Source organism: Xyrauchen texanus, chromosome 13 (assembly GCF_025860055.1).
Source record: "Xyrauchen texanus isolate HMW12.3.18 chromosome 13, RBS_HiC_50CHRs, whole genome shotgun sequence".
NCBI classification, from domain to species: domain Eukaryota; kingdom Metazoa; phylum Chordata; class Actinopteri; order Cypriniformes; family Catostomidae; genus Xyrauchen; species Xyrauchen texanus.
Window position 1 is genome coordinate 11,995,315 of NC_068288.1, and position 21,151 is coordinate 12,016,465.

The 21,151-nt window shown below is 40.8% G+C and overlaps 1 protein-coding gene across 1 annotated transcript in view; it reads left to right on the top strand.

Annotated features, from left to right (window-relative positions):
- LOC127653525 (bromodomain adjacent to zinc finger domain protein 2B-like) overlaps positions 1 to 20,304 on the top strand; it is a 111,287-nt gene extending 90,983 nt beyond the window's left edge. The window contains 18 exon segments of the mRNA XM_052140215.1: positions 626 to 691; positions 978 to 1,118; positions 1,411 to 1,662; positions 3,707 to 3,930; positions 4,337 to 4,411; positions 4,686 to 4,902; positions 5,003 to 5,065; positions 5,193 to 5,337; positions 6,962 to 7,743; positions 7,978 to 8,245; positions 10,410 to 10,565; positions 12,185 to 12,345; positions 12,451 to 12,752; positions 13,348 to 13,483; positions 14,748 to 14,894; positions 17,535 to 17,821; positions 17,911 to 18,054; positions 18,883 to 20,304. Of these exon segments, the coding sequence (XP_051996175.1) occupies positions 626 to 691; positions 978 to 1,118; positions 1,411 to 1,662; positions 3,707 to 3,930; positions 4,337 to 4,411; positions 4,686 to 4,902; positions 5,003 to 5,065; positions 5,193 to 5,337; positions 6,962 to 7,743; positions 7,978 to 8,245; positions 10,410 to 10,565; positions 12,185 to 12,345; positions 12,451 to 12,752; positions 13,348 to 13,483; positions 14,748 to 14,894; positions 17,535 to 17,821; positions 17,911 to 18,054; positions 18,883 to 19,039 (3,723 nt within the window). The 3' untranslated portion in view covers positions 19,040 to 20,304.
- The last annotated feature ends 847 nt before the right edge of the window (positions 20,305 to 21,151 follow it).

The window sequence follows — 21,151 nt, forward strand, 5'->3', positions numbered from 1 at the left end:
CACATTTGAACATTTGGGTGAACTACTTTATCCAATAGCCCGCCTGGCCCAGGCAACATCAGCTAAATTGAAAGAGTAGATTATAATTACAATGGTTTTTTACATAATAAAATGCACTAATGCAACATGCATCATTTAGAACTTCAATGTTAATTAAGGAAGTAAATAGGGTGAATTTTGATTTCATGTTGACTTAAATGCTGTAATAACAGTGACGGGACAATGTGCTATAAGGAAGGGGAGGCTGAGATGGAGGTGAATCTCTTGGATTTCCCTTGTTTGGCTCATTGTTGAGCACTTGTAACAGTAGCTGCGCTAACCTAACTCAAGACAGCTTTCCTCCTCTGACCTGCCCATTACATCTGTGGCTTTTCTTTTCGCTCTTTTGTTCCCGTCTGATCAGCTATAACACACATTTATGTGGCTGCCCCATCATGGCCATAGCAATGTGTCCGTTCTACACCCACTCTCTCTCTCTCTCTCTCTTTCTGTGCAACATGCTAAACCACGCTGATCCCTTTTATCGTCTGTCTCTGGCTTTCATTTTTTGGTTTATTTTCTTTCTGTGTGGTTTTATCTGCTCTGCTCTCCTCCACTGAACGATGGAATCCTTCTGTCTTTTCAGGAGAGGGAGAGGAGGAGACAGCACGTTATGCTAATGAAAGCTGTGGAGGCTCGCAAAAAAGCTGAGGTGTGCAAAACAAAATAAATAAATAAGTGAACACTGTCCTTCACCGCTCCACTCTCCTCTCTGTACCTCAAGGCTTCCTCACATGCCACGTCTACTTGCTCTGCTGTGCTCCCTGAATGTGTTACAGCAAATCATTTTGATGTACTTTGATAAAGTACCCTCAACAACAACAACAAAAAAGCTTCTTGTATAACATAATACCCTATTGTCAGGCATGCCTAACTTGCTTGCTGCATTAATATCCCGGCGTCCAGCTGGTTAATATAGCCTCTCTTCCACCCCGCAGGAGCGCGAACGCCTCAGGCAAGAGAAACGTGATGAGAAACGACTCAACAAGGAGCGGAAAATGGAGCTCCGGAGGCTGGAGCTGGAGATGATCCGTGAGATGAAAAAACCCAACGAGGACATGTGTTTGACAGATCACAAGGTAATGGGAATGGATTTCAGACCAAATGAGGTGGAAGTTCTGGAATATCAGCTTAAATAATCTTTCAAAACATTTGATATAAAAGACGTCCTATAGAATACTTTGTAGAACTTGATTTATTTAAACGAAGATTCTATATTTAGGTTTCATCCATCAATAAATAAAATCCAAATCAACAGAACCTTGCAAAAGCACTTCCCTGTAAGTTCACTTGAGATGGAATGCTGGCACCTAGTGGTGATAAGAAAGACGAAGCCATCATAAAAGTTGTCTCACTATCTCTCTTTCATAGCCCCTTCCAGAGATCCCTCGTATCCCTGGTCTGGTGCTGCCTGGTAGTGTGTTTGCAGACTGCATGATGGTGGTCCAGTTCCTACGGAGCTTTGGGAAGGTTCTGGGTGTGGAGTCCTCTGAGTTGCCCACTCTCGGTATACTGCAGGAGGGGCTGCTCAACCTGGGCAACAGCATGGGGCAAGTGCAGGACCTTTTGGTTCGGCTGCTCTCGTCCACTGTGTCTGACCCAGGATTGCCTCCAGGACACAGGGTAAAAGCGAGATGCCCACTTACACACATACACAAACTTTCAGAGTGGTCTCACCACTGGTGATCTCTCTGGTACCAAGTTTTCCTGAACTTCGTTTTGGCCAGGTTTTGTTCGAAATGACGTCACAACCATAGGAAGGATACATAGTCTTTACTGTTCCATCTGGGACACTGTAGACTAATGATTAAAGATCGGAGCTAAACCAAAAGGGTGTAGCTTCAAATCGGATAGCTTTTACCGTTATGCTCTGGAGCAAAGCATTTAATCCCATGTTGCTCCAAGGGGATTACCCTGGTGATAAATGACCACGTTTACATGCACTTAAGAAAACTATTGGTTCCAGGGTTTTTGCAGAAAGCGGTGTTCCGAAACATCATGTAAACAAGAATGCTTATTTCCTTATGCCGTTTAAGGTATTAAGAGTTGCCGTTTTAACACGAATAGGTTTCTTTCAGAAAACGCGGCTTAAAGTGTCCATTTAAACACATAAGCGATATTCTGATGGGTGTTTGAAGGGACGCACATATGGAACAGACCAGGATAACAAACATCATAGGATGGAGCCCAAAAACAAGTCAACACAGCGGAAAGAATTCAGTATTTCTGGGAGTACAGTGGGAAAATCACATAAACTATACACTATACCCATTTATACACACCAATGTAAAAAAACTGACTGTCCCTCATGTTCGTGTATATGCGCTTGTACATTGGGGGAATCCCAGAAATTTATGTAAGAGGGAATTATTTCGCAAGGCGATTCCACTGCAGGTCGCAATAGAAAACAAACACGGCAACAACTCTGGAATATCTTGAAATAAAACAAAGCAACAGAGAATAAAAAAGTCGTATCCCGTGTTTGGAGTGGTGGTGGGGTAGTGGGCTAAAGCACTGAACTGGTAAGTAGAAGGTTGTAGGTTCGATCCCCACAGCCACCACCATTGTGTCCTTGAGCAAGGCACTTAAATCCAGGTTGCTCCGGGGGTATTGTCCCTGTAATAAGTGCACTGTAAGTCGCTTTGGATAAAAGCGGGAGTAAAGAGTACGCCGCTTAAACAATGCATGTGAACTGGAACTTTTTTTCTCGAAATAAATCACTTTCAAGCCGCTTTCTGGCGTTCATGTAAATGTAGTCAGTTTATTGTAAGTAGAGGCCGGCCAATGTCATCTTTTTTACGAACAATACTGATACAGAGTATTTTTAGGTTTAAGTGTTCGATAACCGATATGAAAACCGATATTTTATTTAAATAATAATTTTCTTTTCATTTTGACACAATACTGGTTAATCATTACACTACAACAAACCACAACAAAAAAATGCAATAGGCATTATAAATAACCTATTTATTATGACATTATACATATGAAAAGTTGTTTTGTCTTCTAAATGGTGTGCATCTCTCACTTGACTGTCGTTTCTGTTGAGTAATTATGCAAATAATAAAAGTGTTGGGTAGATTACTTCTGAAATGTAATCTGTAATGTAATCATGTAATCCATAAATAGTAAAGTAAACATTTTAAATGTATGAAATCTAATTACAAGTACTAGATTTATGTAATCTGAGTCCATTATCCAGATAACATGTAGTCCGTTACGACCCAACACTGGAAATACATGAAATAAGTAAATTGCTTCACCTGTGTTGTTTCCTCTTGAACGCCCAGAGGTTCGTTGGCGCCGTTGGGTGCTGTCAGTTTAGAGACCCAAATAATTGTGCTGTTTAACGGTAGACCAGATATTAAAGAACCGATAACTGATTGAGTAGAAAAGTGTGAATATCGTAATTTTTATTTGATTTATTTTTTTGCATTTTTAGATTTTTTAATAGCAATTTAGCTTATTATATACAGGAGCTAGCTAACTTATTTTAAATAATTCTAAGTCATCTAGAGGTCCCTTTGGATGTTTGCTGAGGTCCTCTAATGGGCCGTGGCTCCTTGGTTGAGCCCCACTGAACTAAATGACTGAAATGAATGATGAAGTTCAATGAAGATCCATTTTAAAGTCTGAATTGCAACTTTCCTTCTCTCTCCACCAGTCTAAGTCTATCTTGGGGGACCACCTGACCAATGTGGGTCTGAACCGGGACAACGTGTCTGAGGTTTTGCAGCAGTACATGGAGGCTCACTGCTCTCAAACCGAGCTAGCTGATCTCACTCTGAGTCTGAGGACCAAAGCCTTCCAGGCCCACACACCTGCTCAGAAAGCCTCTATTCTGGCCTTCCTGGTCAATGAGTTGTCCTGCAGTAAAAGCGTGGTCAGGTAAGAAACGTTAGATGCACAGATGTCCTGAACTTCCTATTGTGTTTGCTATTATGTTGATGAGTTCAACTTCAACCATGATTCTTGATGGCTTCTGAGGTTTAGTTCAGTTATCATATTACAATGTAATACAGTAAAACACAACTTTGTATGATTCAATAATAAATCAACAGCTAGTTTTTTCAATTACATATAATAATGGCCTGGAGATGTCACAGTAAATGTGCTGTGTGGATAGTCTCTCAGGCCTGCCTAGGCACTATTAAATATTAATCTATGGCATAATGGTGCACAAAAACATAGCTAACATGGTGAGACGTTCACAGAGCTTTGAGTACCTAATGCATGAACACTGGAACCTCAACATTTGGCAAATCACACATGAGTTTTTTTTTGTGTTTTTCAGTGAGATCGACAAGAGCCTGGAGCACATGAATGTGTTGCGGAAAGATGAGTGTATCGTGGAGGGCAAACTGAAGAAGTGAGTGCACATGTACACATACAGTACACATGAGTACATTATTTAAGCAATAAGGAACAACACACACAAGGGCCCGTGGCCCCTTCAGCACGGCCTTGAGTTCTTTATTGCTTTTATAAAAAGGGTTCTACATAATAAAGATATTAAAGTCTAGTTTAGTTTCAGTAAACCGTTATTTAATCAAACAATTCACTAAAACTGCAAACCGTACACTAAAAGATAAATACACTGAGCTTAATAAGTCTAACAGTCCTTTTTCTGTATGTGCGTGCAGACTTAAAACAATCTACGCAAAACGGACTGGGAAACGTGAATCGGTCGCTGGAGGGGAGGAGCCTCTCTCTGCCATTGGTCACAAGCGCAAGAGGAAGGCCGGAGACAGCGATGACGACGATGAAGACGACGAGGACAGTGATGAACCTGGAGATGAGGATGATGAGGAGGAGGAGGAAGAGGCTAAAAAGGGCAAGAAGGTGGAGACGTGCGATGAGGTAAAAAGAGTTCATTATGTGCGGTTTTTACACATCAATTACGCAGATTGTAATCAGACATTGTATTGATTTTGCATGTACATCTGCGTGTGTATTTCAGGATGAGGGAGACACAGCCACCAGTGTTGAAGAGCTGGAGAAACAGATAGACAAGTTATCAAAGGTAAATAAAGGGTTCCAAATGAAATGTACAGACTTATGCACCCTCAAACACACACACACATACACACACACACACACACACACACACACACACTCTCATATGTGTATCTTTCTTTGTGCGAGTACAGCAGCAAAACCTGATCCGTCGGAAGCTCTTCGAATCGTCTCATGCTCTGCGGTCCATGTCATATGGACAGGACCGGTACCGGCGCAGATACTGGGTCCTCCCACAGTGTGGAGGGGTTTACATAGAGGGGTTGGAGAGTGGAGAAGGTGGGTACATCTATCTAACCTAAAAAAGTATTTGTGCCCCCACAAAGTTTTGGAAACTTAAAGGAATATTCCGGATTCTGTACGAGTTAAGCTCAATCGACAGCTTTTGTGGCATAATGTTGATTACCATTAATTTCTACTCGTCCTCCTTTTCTTAAAAACAAAAAGGCATAAATGGAGGTTACAGTGAGGCACAATGGAAGTGAGTGTGGCCAATTTTTGGAGGGTTTAAACACAGAAATTTGATGCTTACAATTATTTAAAAGCACTTACATGAATTCTTCTGCAAAAACTTGTGTATTATTTGATCTGTAACGTTGTTTAAATCATCATGATTACAGTCATTTTAGGGTTTGTTGACATTACTGACAATGAAGTTGTAAAATTGGCATAAACTTTACACAGAAGAGGTTAGTAAGTGATTTTATAACACTAACATCATGTGTGCATGCATATTGTTTATGACTTGTGACTATACTTTTGAAACGGCGAGAATTTTAACGTAAAAAAAATTGGCCCCCATTCACTTCCATTGTAAGTGCCTCACTGCTGGGGCAGGTCAAAATGACTTTTTGTGTTAATCAGTATTATTATGCCACAAATGCTGTTGATTGAGCTTAAAGTGATAGTTAACCCAAAAATAACTTCTTCAGCAGAACACAAATTAAGATTTTTAGAAGAATATTTCAGCTCTGTAGGTCCATATAATGCAAGTGAATGGGTGCCAAAAAGTTGACACTCCAAAAAAAGCACTTAAAGGCATCGTAAAAGTAATCTATGAGATTCCAGTGGTTAAATCCATGTCTTAAGAAGTGATATAATAGGTGTGGGTGAGCAATAGATCTATATTATGTATTTTTTCTTAACTCTAAATCACCGCTTTCACTTACATCCGAGAGTCACATGTGGTGCCTGTTTAGTTCATTTTCACATGTGAAAGTTAAAGTGTAGATTTACTACAAGTGGTGAGTAAAAAAAGTACATAAATATTGACCCACACCTATTGTATCACTTCTGAAGATATGGATTTAAACACTGGAGTCGTATGTATTACTTTTATGTTTCCTTTATGTGATTTCTGGTCACCATTCACTTGCATTGTGTGGACCTACGGAGATGAGATAATCTTCTAAAAATCTTTGTTTGTGATCTGCTGAAGAAATAAAGTCATACATATCTAAATGATAAGATAATAATTTTTTTCAATTACAATTATCATTGCATAATAAAACAAAATATCAAAGCAAGTGGCATCTGCAGACAAATGCAATTAACCAAATTGATATTAGTGGATGTATGAAGTCAATTTCCCTCATGTTCACACAGGTGTCATAGCAGTGTAACCACAGGTATAGTTCATCACATTAACTATGGGCATGCTCCTTTAAACAGTATATGTATTGTTTTATCATTTTAAACCTACTTCACCTCTTTTTCTAACATGTTTTGCTTGAGAAATGTGCTTGCGATATGTTTATTTAAAGTAAGAGCCACTTGGTTTGATATTTTGTCATTTAATGCAATGACATTCATCCATTTTTAAGTTTCTAAAGACTTTCTAGGAACTTTCATACAAATACACCATTCATTTTACGCTAATTATGCACTTCCCGCTGTCTGAAAGGTCTGAAAGAGCTGGAGAAAGAGCAAGAGAGGTTCAAAAACTTTCAAGGTGTGCAGGTCAAAGAGGAGCCTCAGGAGGAAATTCCACAGCATCATCAGCTTGAGGAGATGCCGTCGCCTGTGAAGAAGGAGGTGAAACAGGAAGACGAGAAACCCATTAATCCTGAACAGGAGGCGAAGAAAGAGTTGTGCTCCTCTCCACTCAAAGAACTTCATGAACCCAAATCTGTAACCACGCCTCCTCAGCAGCCAGAGCTCCGCCCCTCACAGTACCTTTCATGCCTGGAACTGGCTCGCACACCTGCAGGGGCCAAGGGTCTCTGCCATGACCACAACGGCTGCCCGGCAACTGCCGCCACAGCAACAACAACATCAGCATCTCCAGCTCACTCTCCAACTACCTCCAAGCTGATAGAGGCCAGCAGCCCAGGCGCAGACCCCATAATCCCCCCTCCCCTGCAGCTGGGCATCCCTGCGCATGTCCTGCAGCCACAGCAGCTTGCACAGACTGCGCTCATACCTAATGACCAGCTGCTCAGGATCCTAAGCGAGCACAGTGGCCACTGGTTCAGCCTGCTGCCTCGCTCACCCTGCGATGAGACCTCCCTCATCCAGCCTTCAGCACACACACAGTCCTCGCCCCGTAATAACACCTCCAACACACGTCCCAAAACTCCCCCACAACCGTCTTCCTCCTCTCCACACCATCACCTGCTTTCTCTCTCCACATCAGCAAGCCCTCTGAACCCCTCCCCCTCTGGTATTAGTAACTTCAGCATGCAGGTATGTACCCACAGTGAAATGTCATTGGTCCCACTTCACATACAGTAACTGTATATTATGGCTGCACGATTAAGGCAAAAATCATAATCGTTTGTCAGTACCAATATCCAGTATTCCAATTACAATATGTTTTGTTGAATAGAATTTACATTAAAATGAAGGTAGTCAAGAATTAAGGAAATTAGGACGATCAAGACTTCAAATGGCAGATGTATTCCCTTAATCTCTCTCCAGGTGAAGCCAGGTGGAGCTCTCATGGGTTTGCCCATATGCGGTTGGTCCAGTGGGGTCATCAGCCCCAATCTACCCCTGTGCAGCAGTCCCTTGCACATGTACCCCTCAGTAGAGGGCAGCGCCAGCCCCCTCCTGGTACCCAGCGTCTCAACCAGTAAGAGCGGATCTCCTGTTCCCACTGGGGAGAAGGTTACGTCTGCCTCCTCTCCTTTAGCTCTGGACCTTCCCAGAAACCACGACCACCCTGAACCCCTCCCCATACCAGAAGGTGAGTTTAAAATCTAAAGCGTACACTCAAACATGTTCACATATTCACATAATTAGCCATAATTTGGAACAACACATGTTCGACCCCGTTTAGACATGGTATTAAGATGCGTCTTGGTTGATCTGATCACATGTGGTCATACGAGACGCATCTCCTGTGACCACTTGTGTTCGGATTTCGAGGGGAGGGTCTCTGATTTCCTGACGACATGAATCATTGTCACTGTTTAGCTGCATAACATTAAAGTGCAACTAGGTGAGAAAGTACTCACACAAAAAGCACGTAAAATGTGTTTCCCAGATGCAGTTAAAATGTTTAATAGATGCAACATTTCAAGCAAAATTGTCCATTATTTGAACGGATTACCCATTAACTGCAGCTGCAGATGTTTGCGCTTCTTGCATGTTGATTTCAGACACACTGAAGAAGATCCGTGAAGTTCTCTTGTTTGTGTAAATATCCGCTTTTTACATTTTCTGATCAGATGGTTATTTCCATTTAAAGCCATTCGTAATTGACAAAATTTAAATGCTTCTTGTAGTGCAGCGGTTGATTGACAGGTGGGGGGTGGTGCTTCACTGCTCTCTGGTATGCATTCAGGACGGATTAGCGCTTACACCTCAAATGCAATGTGGTCACATGCATTTTTTACTACCTCCATATGTGGTTTTTGTGATCCTATCAGAGGATATTTTAGACCCAGTATAGGCCTGTATTTAGCGCTGACCACATGTGATCCGGTCACCAAAAAACGTCAGCGTTGCTTAAAGGAATATTCCGGGTTCAATACAAGTTAAGTTCAGTCAACAGCATTTATGACATAATATTGATTTCCACCAAAAAAAAAAAAAAAGAAGTGAAAAAAACGATTTCCAAGCAAGACATTTAAAAATAAAAAATGTAACATTTAAAATACTCACTTTTTCAAAAGTATAGCCACAAGATATAAAAAATATGTTTGTACAAATTATTTTAGTGTGATAAAATCACTTACTAACCTGTTCTGTTTAAAGTTATGGCGAAGTTTACAATTCTGTTGCCATGACGATGTAGTCAACAAACCCTCAAACACTAAAATGACGGGAAAAGATTTAATTTAAACAACTTTAAAATACACGAGTTTTAACAGAAGAATTAATGAAAGTGCTTTTATAAAACTATAATTTTCACATTTCTGCCTTTTTAAACACTCCAAAAATTGGCCCCCATTCACTTCCATTGTAAGTACCTCCATTTTTACTTTTATTTTAAAGACGAGGGATGAGTCTAAATACATTTTTGTGGTAATCAACATTATGCCACAAATGCTGTCGATTGAACTTAACTTAGATTGAACCCGGAATATTCCCTTAAAGGGGACCTATTATGCTAAATTAACTTTTACATGGTGTTTGAGCATAAAAGTGTGTTGGCAGTGTGTGTACACAACCACCCTATAATGATAAAAATCCACCCAGTCCTTTTTTTTTTATCTCCATTAATCATAAGCAGCGTCTCAGAACAAGACGTTTGTAGATTCTGTACAAAGTGACTTCATTTTGTACAGGCCCTGCCCACATCTGTTGACGGACACTGCCGACGGACATGTCTGTTTGTGTGTTTTGTTTCGTTATAGTGCATAGCGAACGTTGTAACAGTATTTGTGTGTGTGTGTGTGTGTGTGTGTGTGTGTGTGTGTGTGTTGTTCATCCATCGTTGCAAAACTGCTGAAAAAACTCTACAACAAATAAATAAATGTATTAAATAATGAGAAACTTCCTGGTTCATTCTCAAAGTTGTTACTTGTGATGAAGTCTCTCCCTCATCTGTCAGCTGTCAGTCATATTGCTTATGATGCCTGGTTATCCGAAGCAGAGATGTCAAAACTCCGCCCTATTCTGAATACGGGGCGGGGAGCACCAGCTCATTTGTATTTAAAGACACACACACAAAAATAGCTTCTTTTTATTCCCACCCAAAAATGCCATCTTCAACATGGTATAATAAATGATCTGTTGGGTATTTTGAGCTGAAACTTCACAGACTCATTCTGGGGACACCAATGATTTAAATTACATCTTGTGAGAAGGGGCATAATAGGTGCCCTTTAAGTCTTGAGATATGAGTGTTATCAGTCCAGTGTTGTTTGAGGTTGTTAATGCTAATGGTTTTGGCTGAATGACAGACAAGCTGCTGGGATGGTGGAAGGTGACCGACATGGAGAAGTTGAAAGCCCTCGTGAATGCTCTCCATAGCAGAGGCATCCGGGAGAGATCCCTGCAAAAACAGCTGCAGAAATCCATGGAGCTCATCGTACAGACCTGTAACAAGAACCGAGATGGTGAGCACTGTGGAAGTGAAACTGCAGGATGTGTGCGTGTGTATGTTTTATCGTACAATTTTAGAGATTTACCCTTAAATGCATGGTCATTTTCCCCAACACTCTTTTCTCCCCAATTTGGAATGCCCAATTCTGAATGTGCTCTAAGGGTACGTTTACATGACAACGATGTACTAAAAATGAAAAAGTTTTCCCTTTGTGTTTTTAAAAAGTTTTGTGTGCAGATGACACACGGATCCGCAAAAACAACTAAAAATGCTGTATTATGCATGCCAGGCCAGTAGTTGGCGATGTCACTTTGATAGAAACACTACGCGCCTGCGCACATAAGCATTCTTCCACAGAGCGGTGAATACAAAGAATGAAGATGACGAAAGCATCAAGCAATTTTGTCTGGATGGACGATGAGATTGCTTTATTACTACAAGTGACCCTGGACTATAAAGCACAGTTGGTCTGTTTGCCCTGGAGATAAGGACAAAGTTCTCGAAGTTCATGCTTATAGACTGAACACGTAAAACGCGTGCGCATGACGTCGTCGTTTTCACAAATTTGCATTTTTGTATGTTTACACGAAGACGATAACGGCATCGTTTTCAAAAACTTGCACTTTGAAACACGTTTTCAAAAGTTTATGTTTTCAGGTCCCAAACACGGGTCATATAAACAAACATCCAAAACGCATAAAAAGTTTTCCGTTTTTAATTGAAAACGTTGTCGTGTAAACGGCCCCTAAGTCCTCGTGGTGGCGTAGTGACTCGCCTCAATCAGGGAGGCAGAGGAGGAATCTCAGTTGCCTCCACATATGAGACCGTCGCACATCTTATCATGTGGCTTGTTGAGCGTGTTACCGCGGAGACGTAGTGCGTATGGAGGCTTCACGCTATTCTCCACGGCATCCACACACAACTCACCACACAGAGAGCGAGAACCACATTATAGCGACCACGAGGAGGTTACCCCATGTGACTCTACCCACCCTAGCAACCGGGCCAATTTGGTTGCTTAGGAGACCTGGCTGGACTCACTCAGCACGCCATGGATCCAAACTCGCGATAGAGCTACCCAGGCCCCCTTCCCAAATATTTTGTCTTTAGAGACCCGGCACTTATATCTATCAAAAATGGATTTACAAATACCCAGATGGAGTAAAATTTCTAAATACTTTCAACACAATTAGAAAAGGATAACATTTTATAGATTTTAATGTTTTAATTTTCATAAATTAAATAGATAATGCATAAAATCTAGAACAGCATTTGTTATTTTCACACTGAGATGCAACTGACTGTCAAACACATATCGAGCTACACATTAAACGTAATCTACACATAAGCTACAGAAATGTTACACATGTATTTTCTCAGGCACTTATTGAGGCTAAATAGATGCACATCTTACATTACTTCAGTTGTACAGACAAATTACAATAGTCATATCACACTGTTCATGTGTTGTACTGTTCAATGATGTTTCTACCCCAAATAGTCAATCCACAGCACCACCTTGAGTAACATTCAGGCAAGCGTACAGAATCATTATTAGAATGAGCAGAATTCTGCTGTGATGTGTTTTTAATGATGCTGATCTCTCCTGGGGTCTTGTTTTCTTGCTTGCAGTCGCAGTTATGGAAGTCTCGGAGCTGGACGAGGGCCAGGTTTCCGTGGAGACGCTGCAGGAATGGTGTGTGGAGGAACAGGCCATGGAGACCGACATCGCTCTGCTGCAACAGGTGGAAGAACTGGAGCGCAAAGTCACCTCCGCCAGCCTGCAGGTCAAGGTAAGTCTGCGTGTGAACAGTTGGCAGCTTTGATTCGTTTTCTAGAAACAGACCAAAACCGTCAAATTTCGCCTGTTTCAAATTTTCCACAATCCCTTTCTTCAGGGCTGGATGTATCCGGATCCACAGTCTGAAAGAGAGGACCTGGTTTATTACGAGCACAATCCCCTCCCCAAGCCTCGCCCAGGAGCGGAGTCCCAGGAGGAGCGAAGCTCGGAAAAGGGCCTGATCCGTCGCCCCAGTAACCCGCTGGACATCGCAGCTATGCGATTGGCCGAGCTGGAGCGTCACATCGAGAGAAGGTACCTGCGGAGCCCCTTAGGGACCACCATCCAGATCAAACTGGATAACGTGGGTACAGTCACTGTCCCCGCACCTGCTCCATCCACTAGCGCTGGAGGGGAAGGGTAGGTCATCCAGACTCCCAGCCTTCGTCTCTCCTCCTCCTCATCCTCCCTTTACCCCTCTTTCTGCTGGCTGGGGTTCTCTGCTCGTCCGTCCATTCGTTCTCACCCTGACTCCAGTTTTGGGTTTTGGTTCTTGTGCTGTTTTTTTGTTTGTTTCCCTATCACTCCCTTGCCTGCACCCTTTTTGTTATTGGCATGGTTGTAATCGGCAGTGCACAGATTTTCCTTTCCTTCAAAAACTTTCAAGCATTTGTTTTCCCAAACGATGGAGTTGGACACCTCCAAAACTTGATTTGTTTCTAAGTGCATGGTACATCACAGCATCTTGTGCTTTTTGTCCTCATGTATGGCTGAGACATCATGCCACAAAAGCGTATCACACAATATAGGCTGTTTGAGATGACTGATGTTCGTGTGTGTGTGTGTGTGTGTGTGTGTGTGTGTGTGTGTTATTGAAATCAGGTCTCAGCTACTCACCTCAGTCTACTATAAACATTGTTTACATTCATCCATACAGCTTTGAAATAAACCTTGCCGCTGATCAGTGTGTGTGTCTCTCTGTGTGTGTGTGTGTGTGTGTGTGTGTGTGTTGTAGGGGAGAAGAAGAGATTGCTCCAGGGATGAAGGTGTGGCGGAAGGCACTGTGTGAGGTCCGCAGCTCCTCTCAGTTAGCCATGTGTTTGCAGCAGCTGCAGAAATCCATCGCCTGGGAGAGGTCCATCATGAAAGTGGTGTGTGATGTCATACACTGTGGTTCTTAACACATGGAACAAACAGCGTGGCAAATATTGTATTCGGCTCGTCTTTATATTTTTATAATATTTCTAAAAGACCACATTTTCGATGGTTTCATGCATTTGGCAGCCACCAAAAACACATTGTGGTCTGCACAAACCATGTTTATCCTTGTTGCATCTGAACCCGTATTTAACGTAGTCTGGCTTCTTTTACCACAGTGTAGTTTTGCTCATGCTTTTCGAGGACGAGAGCATGTCATGCAAACCTTGATGTTGGCATCTGCTTAATTTTGATTAGACGCACAAACTTTGACGTAAACTACAAAAGATACGGGAAGGGTTTTTTCCTCACTTTTAAAAGTTGATCAGCCTATTTATATTGCAGACCAAACAATGTCCGACTATATGGTCAGTTGCATTTAAAGGAATAGTTCACCCCAAAAAAAACTTTACTCACCCTCATGCCATCTCAGACATTTTTTACTTTCTTTCCTCAGCAGAGCACAAATGACGATTTGTTGATTTTTATTTCAGCTTTGTAGGTCCATACAATGCAAGTGAATGGTGACCAGAACTCTGAAGCAACTAAAAGAAACAAAAGTAATCCATGCAACACCTGTTGTTAAATCCATAACTTCAGAAGTGATATGATAGGTGTGGGTAAAAGCCAGATAAATATTGAAGTCTTTTTTTACTATAAATCTCCACATTTTGACAAGCCCAGACCAGTAGGTGGCGATATGCACAAAGAATGTGAATTGCCAAAAAAACAAAAGAAGAATGTGAAAGTGAAATTGAAAATGTATATTAAAAATAACTTAAATATGCATCAGTTTCCCAACCAAACCTATGATTATTGTATCTCAAGATTTGAATTTAACCAGTTGAGTCATATGAATTCCTTTTAGGCTACCTTTATGTGCTTTTTGAATCTTCAAACTTGGCCACCATTCACTTGCATTACATGGATCTACAGAGCTGAAATAGTCTTCTAAAAAAACTGTTGTGTTCTGCTAATGAAGGAACGTCATACAAATCTCTTTTCATTTTTGGTTGAACTTTTCCTTTAATTATTTGGAACAGTTTTTGGTCGTAACCAGTCACCAGTTGAGAACCTCTGTCATACACCCATTGTCACTTATTTAACCTGTCCAGAAGTGCTTGATCATGCAGTTGTGAACCATCAGCCATTTATGTTGTGGAGCACATGATGTGAGCCTATAGCTCAAATTCCTTACATGTTTGCGTGTGTTTCCAGTACTGTCAGATGTGCCGAAAGGGCGATAATGAAGACCTGCTTTTGTTGTGTGATGGTTGTGATAAAGGGTGTCACACCTATTGCCACAAACCCAAAATCACCAACATCCCCGAAGGAGACTGGTACTGCCCTGCCTGCATCTCCAAGGTAACCGCCTCCAGCTCCCGTCACCAGGGGCGCAATTATCCATTTGTTGAGGGATATTTCAGAGTTATGTTTTTGAAATTCTGTACTTTTTATAAGAGTTTCCACTTTGTTGCAGAATAAGCTACAATATGTGCCAGGCTTTATATCAATAATCAAAAGACAGTAAGATTATGACTAGGGGAAGTAGAGCAGAATTGCATCAGGCAAGGCAAGGTTTAAAACATTTCAGGGCTTTACAAAAAACATTTTGGGCTTAAGCTCCAGAGGTCCACCCATAGTCAGGGTAAAAAGATGCATGTGAACCCAGTTACAAATAGACAAAAATGGTTTTCTGATATTGTTGTTTAAAATAAAGCAATAATCCACGAGAAGCCGTGTATTACAGAGATTTTACCACAGATAAGGGGCATTCTTAGGCACAATACAAAGCAGACATATACACTCACCTAAAGGATTATTAGGAACACTATACTAATACTGTGTTTGACCCCCTTTCGCCATCAGAACTGCCTTAATTCTACGTGGCATTGATTCAACAAGGTGCTGAAAGCATTCTTTAGAAATGTTGGCCCATATTGATAGGATAGCATCTTGCAGTTGATGGAGATTTGTGGGATGCACATCCAGGGCACGAAGCTCCCATTCCACCACATCCCAAAGATGCTCTATTGGGTTGAGATCTGGTGACTGTGGGGGCCATTTTAGTACAGTGAACTCATTGTCATGTTCAAGAAACCAATTTGAAATGATTCGAGCTTTGTGACATGGTGCATTATCCTGCTGGAAGTAGCCATCAGAGGATGGGTACATGGTGGCCATAAAGGGATGGACATGGTCAGAATCAATGCTCAGGTAGGCCGTGGCATTTAAACGATGCCCAGTTGGCACTAAGGGGCCTAAAGTGTGCCAAGAAAACATCCCCCACACAATTACACCACCACCACCAGCCTGCACAGTGGTAACAAGGCATGATGGATCCATGTTCTCATTCTGTTTACGCCAAATTCTGACTCTACCACCTGAATGTCTCAACAGAAATCGAGACTCATCAGACCAGGCAACATTTTTCCAGTCTTCAACTGTCCAGTTGTGGTGAGCTCTTGCAAATTGTAGCCTCTTTTTCCTATTTGTTATGGAGATGAGTGGTACCCGGTGGGGTCTTCTGCTGTTGTAGCCCATCCGCCTCAAGGTTGTGCGTGTTGTGGCTTCACAAATGCTTTTCTGCATACCTCGGTTGTAACGAGTGGTTATTTCAGGCAAAGTTGCTCTTCTATCAGCTTGAATCAGTCGGCCCATTCTCCTCTGACCTCTAGCATCAACAAGGCATTTTCGCCCACAGGACTGCCGCATACTGGATGTTTTTCCCTTTTCACACCATTCTTTGTAAACCCTAGAAATGGTTGTGCGTGAAAATCCCAGTAACTGAGCAGATTGTGAAATACTCAGACTGGCCCGTCTGGTACCAACAACCATGCCACGCTCAAAATTGCTTAAATCACCTTTCTTTCCCATTCTGACATTCAGTTTGGAGTTCAGGAGATTGTCTTGACCAGGACCACACCCCTAAATGCATTGAAGCAACTGCCATGTGATTGGTTGATTAGATAATTGCATTAATGAGAAATTGAACAGGTGTTCCTAATAATCCTTTAGGTGAGTGTACATTTACATTTATACATTTGACATATTTGTTAATTTGTTGACAAGGATTCATATTACACTGACTTTTAAATTTCTAATGTAACTGATTTTACTGTACTTTAATGCCATTAAGTAGTTACGGACATCACATAGCTTTTCAACCCACAGTAATATTTTTATACTTTGACTATCAGTTTTAACACTTAAATATATTTTAAATGATTCTATGGATCAACTGCAATTACGCCACAGACCACTAGGGGTCTGTGAAACTGGCTAAAAAACACTGGTCTAGCTCTCATCGGAGCAGCAATGATTGCTTTGTTCATCAGCTGAAAATGTAACCATATTCATGTGCGTTAAAGGGATAGTTCACTCTGAAATTAAACATCTCTCATCATTTACTCACCCTCATGCCTTTCCAGATGTGTATGACTTTCTTTCTTCAGCAGAACACAAAGGTTTTAGAAGAATATCTCCACTCTGTAGATCCATAAGTGAATGGTGAATTTGTAGCTCCAAAAATCCATACAGGAAACATAAAAGTAGTCCATCTTCAGAAGCTATTGTTTGTAAATTTAAGTCCCTTTTTTACTCTAAATCTCCACTTTAACTTTCACTTTCAGATGTAAAAGTGAAAGTGGAGATTTAGAGTAAAAAAAGAACTTAAATATTGTTCTGTTTATCATCCACACCTATCATATCACTTCTGAAGATATGGATTTAACCACTGGAGTCAGATAGATTACTTTGTTTTCTTTTTGTGATTTTTGGTGCTACAAAGGTCTGATCACCATTCACTTGCATTGTATGGACCTACAGAGCTGAGACATTTTTTTAAAAAAATCTTCATTTGTGTTTTGCAGAAGAAAGAGTATGGCTTGAGGGTGAGTAAATGATGAGATCATTTTAATTTTTGGGTGAACTATTGCATTAATGTGCCATGAAGTAAATGTGTAGCAATATGAATGAGTAAACTGGTACTGTATACTATTTCAGGCAAGTGGCCAGTCACCTAAAACTAAAAAGATTCAGAATCGTGCAACACCAGCCAGTGGAGGAAAGAAAGTGACTGAAGCAGCCAAGAAAAACAAGAAGCAGTCCGAGACGTGTGAAGAGGCGGAAGCCACCAGCAGCAGCAACAGCACTCCAAAGAAAGCAGCTGCCACACACACCCAGACCAAGAAGAACACCTCCACCCCACCTGCAGCCAAACCAGACAGCCCCGTCTGCGTAAAGAGAGCCAAAACAGCCAGAGACAATAACCGGGACCTGGGCCTCTGCAGGTACCATCTGCTGTCTGTTTGCTCATATATGTATTTGTGACTGTTTCATTTGTTTTAGTCGGTCTCTAATGTATATATGTTCTCTGTAGGATTCTCTTGGCTGAACTAGAACGTCATCAGGATGCCTGGCCTTTCCTCACACCTGTCAACCTCAAATCTGTCCCTGGATACCGCAAAGTCATTAAAAAACCAATGGATTTCTCCACCATTCGTGAGAAACTCGTCAGCAGTCAGTAAGTGTCCTTCTCCACTACTTTAAAGGGATAGTTCACCCAAAAATGAAAATTCTTGGTATTTTGGTACCAATTCTGTATTTTGTTGTACATGAATAATTAATTAAACTTGAGATATTGAGAATACTTAAAACAATAGTTCTCCCAAAAATGAAAATTCTCCCATCATTTACTCACCCTCATGCCATCCCAGATGTATATGACTCTCTTTCTTCTGCTGAACTCAAATGAAGATTTGTAGAACAATTTCTCAGCTCTTTTGGTCCATACAGTGTAAGTGAATGGGTGCCAACATTTTAAAGCTCTAAAAATCAGCATAAAAGTAATCCATAAGTCATTTTTGACTATAAATGTGCCTCCCTGCTCAGTCAATCTCCACATTAACTTTCACATTCTTCCCATTGTGTTATTAGTGAGTCACATTCTTCATGCATATCGCCCCCTACTGGGCAGAGAGAAGAATTTCTAGTAAATAATGACTTATATATTGATCTGTTTCACACCCACATCTATCATATCGCTTCTGAAGACATGGATTAAAACACTGGAGTCTTATGGATTACTTTTATGATGCCTTTATGTACTTTTTGAAGCATCACGATTTTGGCACCCATTCACTTGCATTGTATTGTCTTACAGAGCTGAAATATTCTTCTAAAAATCTTAATTTGTGTTATGCAGAGAAAGAAAGTCATACACATCTGGGATGGCATGAGGATGAGTAAATGATGAGAGAAGTTTTATTTTTGGGTGATCTATCCCTTTAAGCAGGATGGCAGGAATCATCCAGTAGAAAACACTAGCTATGATTTTTGCACTTTTCTTCAGATATCAGAATTTGGAAACGTTCATCATCGACGTCAACCTGGTGTTCGACAACTGCGAGAAGTTCAACGAGGACAATTCGGACATCGGCCGGGCCGGGCACAACATGAGGAAATTCTTTGAGAAGAGGTGGACTGAGCTTCTCAAGCAGACTAACTGAGCTGCTCAGAGCTCCGTGGTTTCGAATCACCGCAATCTGTCATTTCAACCCTACGACCAGGACTCAGAACCACCTCCGGAATCAGAGGCAACCCTTCAGGACCGACCAACCCCACATCCAACACCCAAAGAGACACAAGACAGAGGGTGTCTTTGTGCAATACATTTGATACATCCTTCGATTAAAAAAAGAAATCGCACTGAAATTTCAACCATCAGAGCTGTACTAAGGAGAAAAATCCCTTTCCACTACTTGTAAATATGTTTTTTTTTTTTTTTTACTTTATCGTTAATATTATAGTGAATGTATTTAATTTTTAAAATGATTATTTATGACTAAATAAAAAAAGGTCCACTCTTCATTTTCTATGAAAAGGAAGAAACAGCAAAACTGCTTTAAATCTAATGGAATGTTTATTTGTTTGTGTTTTTCCTCTCCAAATATGAAACAAAGCCAAGAAAAAAAAAACTGTTTACACTGTTCTGTGCCATGTGGCATCAGAGTATTCAACCCTCTGAAAATGAACTAACTGCATCACTGTACACACACACACACACACACACACACACACACACAAGTGCGCGCACCCATGTGTACATACTGTCTATTAATGTCAATATATTGAGTCTTGTTTGGAATGATGTGTACATATTGTTTCAGACATTGGATATTGTTTATGCCTTAGAACGATTGTAGCAATTAATTTTAGTCTTAAAGTGATTAATAATATACATTTATTGTTTGTACAGTATATACATATCCTCTACAAAACACTGTGGTCTCCTTAATCTTAGTAGTGCCTGCCCTCCAGAACAGGGTATAGGGAAATAATTTTTGGTTTGGTTGTTTTTCTCCCATTTTTGTAATGTTATTGCTTTCTTATATAAAACACATCAAGGCCTCCACTCAAAGGCATACTGTACGAAGCTCATATCTGAACCCATATGAAAACTGTTGGAGTATTCTTCAGGATCCCTGGCCCCAGAGGTGCTCAGAGATGGACAGCGGGCGTTCTGTAACCACAGGTGTCTGAGTCTCCCGCGTGAGTCGTGGCCCACTGGAGGCAGCTAGAACAGAGTTTTTTTGTATCTGCGTCAGAGTACTTGAAGTTATTTTATTTAAAGATATTGTGGGAAACAAATGGTAGCGTTTTTTTGTAGGAGCATTATTTTTCACTAGTGTGTGTGTGATTGTGAGTATGTGAGAGTGTGTTTGTGCGAGTGCGTGGATGTTTGGCACGGACTTATTAAAAGGATGTTTTTAAATCGAGACTAATGTCTAATGTGATTTTTCTTCCCTTTCTCACAGGTGATGGTCACTTATAAGATATTGAAGTTAATTTAAGTAATTAAATGACATTAATTAATTGCTTTGTAATTAGACCACACCCAACACTGCACATACACAACCGTAAATATAGCCTATGTAGTAAACGGCATGGATAAAATAATATATTTTCCAAATAGAACATGTTGTGTTGCAAGTCTTTTTTTCTTCATTTTAAAATACAAAAAATAGTCAAATAACTAAATATTTATATCAATATATTTGACAATATAATTATATATATATACGTGCACACACACCGATCAGCAGCAAAGTTAAAAGCACCTGTCTTTATTGAGTAGGTCCCCCTCGTGCTGCCAAAAGAGTGCCATCCTGCTTCTCAGAAAAGCATTCAGCGATGATATTCTTCTCAACACAATTGTGCAGAGTGGTTATCTGAGTTACTGGAGACTTTGTCAGTTCGAACTAGTCTGGCCATTCTCTGTTGACCTCTCTCATAAACAAGCCGCTTCATCCACAGAACCGCCGCTCACTGGATGTTTTTTTGTTTTTGGCACCATTCAGAGTAAATTCTAGAGGCTGTTGTGTGTGAAAATCCCAGAAATATTCAAACCAGCCCATCTGGCACCAACAATCATGCCATGATCCAAAATCACTGAGATAAAAATTTGAACATTGCGAACATTAACTGAAGCTCCTGACATGTATCTGCATGATTTTATACACCGCACTGCTGCCACACGATTGGCTGATTAGATAATCACATGGATGTTTGTTGGTGCCAGACGGGCTGGTTTGAGTATTTCTGTAACTGCTGATCTACAC